At 49.0% G+C, this 6,342-nt stretch overlaps 1 protein-coding gene across 6 annotated transcripts in view; it reads right to left on the reverse strand.

Annotated features, from left to right (window-relative positions):
- The window catches only part of LIMCH1 (LIM and calponin homology domains 1), a 237,730-nt gene that overhangs the window by 29,874 nt on the left and 201,514 nt on the right, over positions 1-6,342 (reverse strand). For 5 of the 6 annotated variants that reach the window (XM_027768570.1, XM_006169201.2, XM_027768572.1 and 2 more), the window contains 2 exons: positions 4,832-4,872; positions 149-229 (listed from right to left, as the gene is read on the reverse strand). In XM_027768570.1, coding sequence (XP_027624371.1) covers positions 149-229; positions 4,832-4,872 — 122 coding nt within the window. Of the gene's footprint in view, positions 1-148; positions 233-4,831; positions 4,873-6,342 lie in introns of all 6 variants that reach the window. The other variant, XM_027768573.1, reaches the window with a different exon arrangement.

A 6,342-nucleotide genomic window follows, 5' to 3' on the forward strand; every position in this document is an offset into this window, starting at 1 on the left:
GGACATTCTGTCCTGTGGGTGGAAATGAACTTAGACTCATCCGCTTCTGGGAAGACTCTGATTCATCCATTTCCTATGCCAAAAACCCACTTAATGAAATAGAGGGAGCCCTGTTGACAAGAGAGGGGCAGCGCCAGCCCCGTCCTACCTGGAGTAAGCGTTCTTGCTCCTGCTGCCATTTTTCCTGTCGCCTGCGCTCCTCTTCCGGGTCCCAGGCCCAGAGCTTAAACTGCTTAGAAACAATGAAACCATGATCAGAATCAAGCAAGTCCCCAAGGGCTGGCCAGCGCCAGAGAAGATGGTCGCAGTCAGCCTCCAGCCTGGCCCCCACGTGGACTGCAGAAGTAGAAGCCTCCTCCCACCCTTGGCGGCAGAAAGCTTTTTTCCTTTATTTTAGGTTTTGGCCACAGGGCATGTGTGTTCACTGGAGAGACAGAGAGAGAGAGAGACAGCAAGAGAGAAAGTGAGAAATCACCACTCCCCCCAGAGGGATGGCCACACTGCAATCCCTTCTCCACTCCTCTAGGGGTTTGGGGCATGCACCCATTCACTCCTGGAGTATTTTCCAAGCAGCCAGATCCGGGACTCGAACTGAGGTCGACCACGTCTCAGTCCAGTGCCTTAACCACTACGGCACCTGCTCGCCACCTACTGGCCCCAGCAGGAAGTGTTTTTAGATTTCAGTCCCTCTTACTTCCAAGAGGTGATCCTTTTTGGAGCTAATGAAAACCGGAAGCAAAGAGCCACTGGCATGGGAGGGCTTCGTGCACTTTCTCTGAGAAGTGGTTTCTTAAATGAATTCACGGTGCTGGGCACGAGAGGCTGGCTCTGCACCTCGATCCCGGGTCCATGCAAACGGGACTGATTATGGCAGCAGAAATGCACTCCGTTCGCGGGTTTGCGGACTACGAAACTGATTGTCCACTGTCACTCCTTCCGTATCCACGTCCCCTACACGGGCAGGCAGCACCAACGCCCACCTGGACGCTAAGGTCCGGGCGAGGCGGCCCTTGCTCTGGGGCCTGCCTATAAAGCACTGAAAGTCGGAACCAGCAGTTAGCGTAATGGCTACGTCGCTGGACTCCCACGTAGTCGACCGTGGTTCGCGTCCTGGACCCGGTGGCTTAAAACTCACGCCAGGCACGCGTGCGTGCATGCCCAAGATCCCGAGAGGAGAACGGAGGAGAAGGGATTGCGGTGTGGCCATCCCCCCTGGGGGGTGATTTCTCGCTTTTTGTCTCTCTGTCTCTCTCTGTCTGGCTGGCGAGTGCACGCGCCCTATAGAGAAAACCTCTCCAAAACAAACAAACAAACAAAAAAACCAAGGTGGGCAAATAAGGGGGGGGAAAACACCCCTGGCTTGCCGCTCTGGGGTTCCCACTGCACGCTGGTGCATTGCAGCCATGGTGAGTTACGGAGGGGGGTTCCTAACTGTCTGTGATCTAAGCTTCCCAGATGGCCGTGGTGACCACACAGTGTCCTCGGAACGTAGATCCTGGGTGGGAAACCGCATCGGGGTTCATGCCCCTGACTTTTCCCTGGACTGGAAGGCTATTGAAATGTTTAGAGCCTCATCTGTTTACTCATGCAAACGCCCCTTTTTTAGGATAAGGGGGCGTTGATGTGAGTAAAGCCATGGGGAGACCAGTGAGGAGATCTAACAGCAGGAAATGAGAACCTCTCAGAGCCGTCCCATTTGCTTTTTCTTTTCTTTTCTTTTTTTTTTTTTGAGACGTTTTTGCTATAGGGCGTGTGCGTTCGCCAGACAGAGAGACAGAGAGACAGAAAGCGAGAAATCACCCCCCGGGGGGATGGCCACGCCGCAATCCCTTCTCCTCCATTTTTCTCTCGGGATCTGGGGCACACACGCACACGTGCCCGGCGTGAGTTTAAGCCACAGGATCCGGGATGCAAACCACGGTCGACTACATGGGAGTCCAGCGACATCGCCATTACGCTAACTGCTGGTCCCCTCCTATTCGCTTTTCAGATCTCACTAGGCAGCAGTCTCCGGAGTAAATCCAGGCAGGGAGAAGAAGTGTGGAGGAGGCGGGCTGAGCTCAGAGAACAGCATATTCGTTAAAAAGCAAGAGACAAGAAGCAGTGGTCATGTAAAGAGGAAAAGAAAGAGATACCAAGAAGAGGGGAAAAATGGTGACCTTGCTGCCTTTTTGGGTGGTAATTTGCTGAGCAGTTACTGTGGGGGTGAGGAGGGGGCCAGCCTGGGGAAGGGCCTAGGCTGTGGAGGTGACAGAGGCCTGTGTGGGGTTGGGGGAGTGGCTGGTATTTAAATGATCACCAGACAGTGTGGACGGTCACCAAAGAGCTGTCCAAAAGGTCCGCTTCACTCCACAATTTATGCCTGGAGGTCTGTAGATTCCTGGGCCTCGGGGCTCCTCGAGGGCAGGGAGGACCCCATGTCCCTCTGAGTCTCCCAAGTTTTGCTTTTTCAGGCCCTCATCGCTGTCTCTTGGCTCATTGAATGGAGCCACTGTCTGCTGGGCCTTCACCTCTCTCCCCTTCCTGTCCCTAGCCCTGGGCACAGCCTGAACCTACTAAGGCCAGCCAAGTCACATGTTTATCTCCTTGTCAGGTTTCACTTACTCCCAAGTTTCTTTTTCATTTCTAGGAAGAACCATTTACCTTTGAAAGCACATCAACTTTGGGTGAGTATTTCCAGAGAATTTACACATATAGGTCAGTAATGGTCTCTGGTTCTGTTTTCTATGAAGGGAAATAAGGAGCATCTCTCTGGAATGGCCTTCCTGACCCGGGGGCATGAGCACACTGTGACATCCGTGTTCCCAGTGCGACCTGAAGTGGAAATCAGAGGGTTCTAGTACCCTTGAGCTCGGCACCAGGAGTGCCAGCTTGGGCAGGGGGGATCCTCCCTGGGCGCCAGGACAATCAAGGCCTCCCAGCACTGGCTTCACTGAGCCTCCACAGTGGTGCCTGGTTCTGGGATGAGGCTGGAGATACCAAGGACTCCGCAGCGTGGATAGCTCCTTTCTCCATTCTGCCAGGCACTTGGCATTCTCCCAGTGACTCCTGACTTGTAGGTAAGAGCTGGTGTTGGTCAGAGTGCCTGTCGGATTAGCCCCTGGGAGGTAGGACTTGACATGCATCAGGCCCTGTGCTAGGGGCTTCTGTATAATTATTTTGATTAAAGCTCACAACTCCCAAAGAAAGGCATTATTCAGGGCTGCAGGGCCAGTACATTTGGAAATGGGGCTCCCCCTGGTGGTCAAGGGCAGTAGCGTTGCCAGATCTGATGAGATTTTTTTTCTTTTTTTGGAGAGGTTTTTGCTATAGGGCACGTGTGCTCACCAGAAAGACAGAGAGAGACAGAGAGACAGAAAGCGAGAAATCACCCCCCCTGGGGGGATGGCCATGCCGTAATCCTTTCTCCTCCATTCTCCTCTCGGGATCTTGGCCACGCACGCACACATGCCCAGTGTAAGTTTAAGCCACCGGGTCTGGGACTCGAACCGCAGTCGACTACGTGGGAGTCCAGCAACATATCCATTAGGCTAACTGCTGGTCCCACTGATGAGAATCTTTGACAGGTCCAGCCCTGGAAACGCGAGCTGGCTGTTAGATACAATTCAGCATCAGGGATTTCCATGGTGTCCTGCATCTGGATTGTTAATTAAATGCTTTTTTTAGGAGCCAACAGGTGGCGTGATGATGAAAGCTCTGGACTCCCACATGGCCGACCATAGTTTGAGCCTTGGACCTGGTGGCTTGCTTTCTCACTCTCTTCCTCTTTCTGTCTGTCTCTCTCTGGTGAAAGTATATGTACTATAGCAAACAAAATAATAATAAATAAAATAAAATAAATTATAATTTATAAGAAGAAATGCCTTATTATCTCAGTGAAATAAAAAATGGGAAACAGTACGTACAGTTAATATTATTCAAGATAATGATTGTGAGAGCGTTTTTGCCAGAGAGAGTTCAGGCTGGGGCCTGTCTGTCAGCAATTATCATGTTGAAGTACTGTCCTCATTGAAAAAATAAGTTTGAATATTTACAGAAATTGCATGTCCTAATACTAATTCCTACTGTCACATTCGTTATCATTGCTTTTTTCACATTTTACTTTTCTGAGTTATCATGTTGTTCTCAGGCACCAAAAGCAATTCCACAGAATGACAGCCCATGTCTTTGTAACTTGCCTGACAGTGTTACAGGTAACTTTAAGTTATTCTTTCTTTTTTTTTTTTTATAACCATTTATTTTTAAATTCCATTTGTTATTATCATTTTTTTTTTTTAATTTGACTAGATAGAAACAGAGAGAAAGGGAAAGTGAGAAAGCAAGCCACCAGGTCTGGGATTTGAACCGTGGTCAGCCACGTGGGAGACCAGCACCTTAACCACCACAGCACCTGCCAGCCCCCGTCAGTTATTCTTCCAAGATCAATTGCTTGGATCTCGTTTCTGATGGAGCAATCAAGCAAACCAAATATGTTATAAATGAACAGCGATCTTATTCCTTAAAACACATGATCTTATTCCTTAAAATGAGTTACTTACTGGAGTAGTTACAGGTGACTTTTCACTGCTCGGAGAATCCACTGTACAGAAAAAAAAAAAAGAAGAAAATAAGACATCAAAGTGAGTAGCTTCTTTCTTTTTGGTCCTTCTAAGGAATATTGTTCTTTTGTCAGCTTCAGATCATTTTTTGTTAAGAGCGTTAGAAAATCATATCATAAATTGCTTGGATCTCGTTTCTGATGGAGCAATCAAGCAAACCAAATATGTTATAAATGAACAGCGATCTTATTCCTTAAAACACATGATCTTATTCCTTAAAATGAGTTACTTACTGGAGTAGTTACAGGTGACTTTTCACTGCTCGGAGAATCCACTGTACAGAAAAAAAAAAAAGAAGAAAATAAGACATCAAAGTGAGTAGCTTCTTTCTTTTTGGTCCTTCTAAGGAATATTGTTCTTTTGTCAGCTTCAGACCATTTTTGTCATTGTTAAGAGCGTTAGAAAATCATAATAAAGCAGACCCCGAGGCAGAAGCACCCGTCACCAGGAGAACGCGGCCAGTGGAACAGGTGGATCACGTCGGGCAGCACTAGGCACTAGACTACCGGAAGCGACATCTACTCCTGGGAGCGCTGCTTCTTAACGCGTGGCACTGCCGCTCGCCTGAGCCGGTGTCTGTGTGCCCGACACAGAGAGAGGCCAGGTGCCATCAGAAGAAAAGGGAGTGACACAGTTAACAAGAGAAACGTGTCCGTTTCAGGGAGGTGCTTCGAATTTCTTTTGTAAAAATAAAACAGAAAGGGACCACAAAGACATAAGTGAATAATATTTCTTTGGATTCTTGAAATCAAAATCCAATTCTGTGAGTCCCCTCACCTCCTAATTTTAGCGTAACTGGTACTGAGCTCAAAGCACTGGCTCTTTGCTAACTGTGTATCAGAAACAAGCTCGATATATTATTTTTTCTGAAATTGGGAACGAAGACAAATGCCAGGTATCATTGGTTGCCCCGACATGGATTTTTGCACCGAAGAACTACAGCTCCCCTGGATGTGGTTTACCTGACCGGCAGAAAAACTGGGAACGTTGCCAAGAGTTCCGGACTCTCAGCGGGACATTGGCAGAGCCAGGCGACTCTAGAGCAGACAGCGGGACAGAACAGACAGCCATGAGACCCGGTGAGCTGGGCTGAGCTAGTCTGTCGTTCTCGGAGCAGAAGAACACGTCCGTCTGTAAATCTGCACACACTTCCTGAAATACCAATCTGAGGTCGCTTTCTCTAGTTGGGTGACAGTAGCTAGAAGGGCATTTTCCACTTTTCAATTTTAGGGATGTTTTTATAATATTTCAGAGCTCTGCGCACGTGCGTGGTGTGTGTGTGTGTGTGTGTGTGTGTGTGTGTGTGTGTGTGCGCGTGTTGAGGGAAACCTGTGGAACATTGTGAAGGCTGACCAGGTCCTCCGGGGCTGTATCATCAGTCTCTGAGCAGATGATTATGGGGGAGCAACAGTTATGGGGGAGATACCAGTCACTTCCTGGGGACGGCAGGATTTGGTGTGGCCCCAGGATTTCTGATCTTTTTTTTTTTTTTTGAGAGGTTTTTGCTATAGGGCATGTGCTTTCACCAGAGAGACAGAGGGAGACAGAGAAACAGAAAGTGAGAAATCACCCCCCAGTGGGGATGGCCACGCCACAATCCCTTCTCCTCCATTCTCCTCTCGGGATCTTGGGCACACACGCACAGGAGCAAGGCGTGAGTTCAAGCCACCGGGTCCAGGACTCGAACTGCGGTCGACTACATGGGAGTCCAGCGATGTAGCCATTACGCTAACTGCTGGTCCCC

Source organism: Tupaia chinensis, unplaced genomic scaffold, assembly GCF_000334495.1.
Source record: "Tupaia chinensis unplaced genomic scaffold, TupChi_1.0 Scaffold146907_1, whole genome shotgun sequence".
Classification (NCBI taxonomy): domain Eukaryota; kingdom Metazoa; phylum Chordata; class Mammalia; order Scandentia; family Tupaiidae; genus Tupaia; species Tupaia belangeri.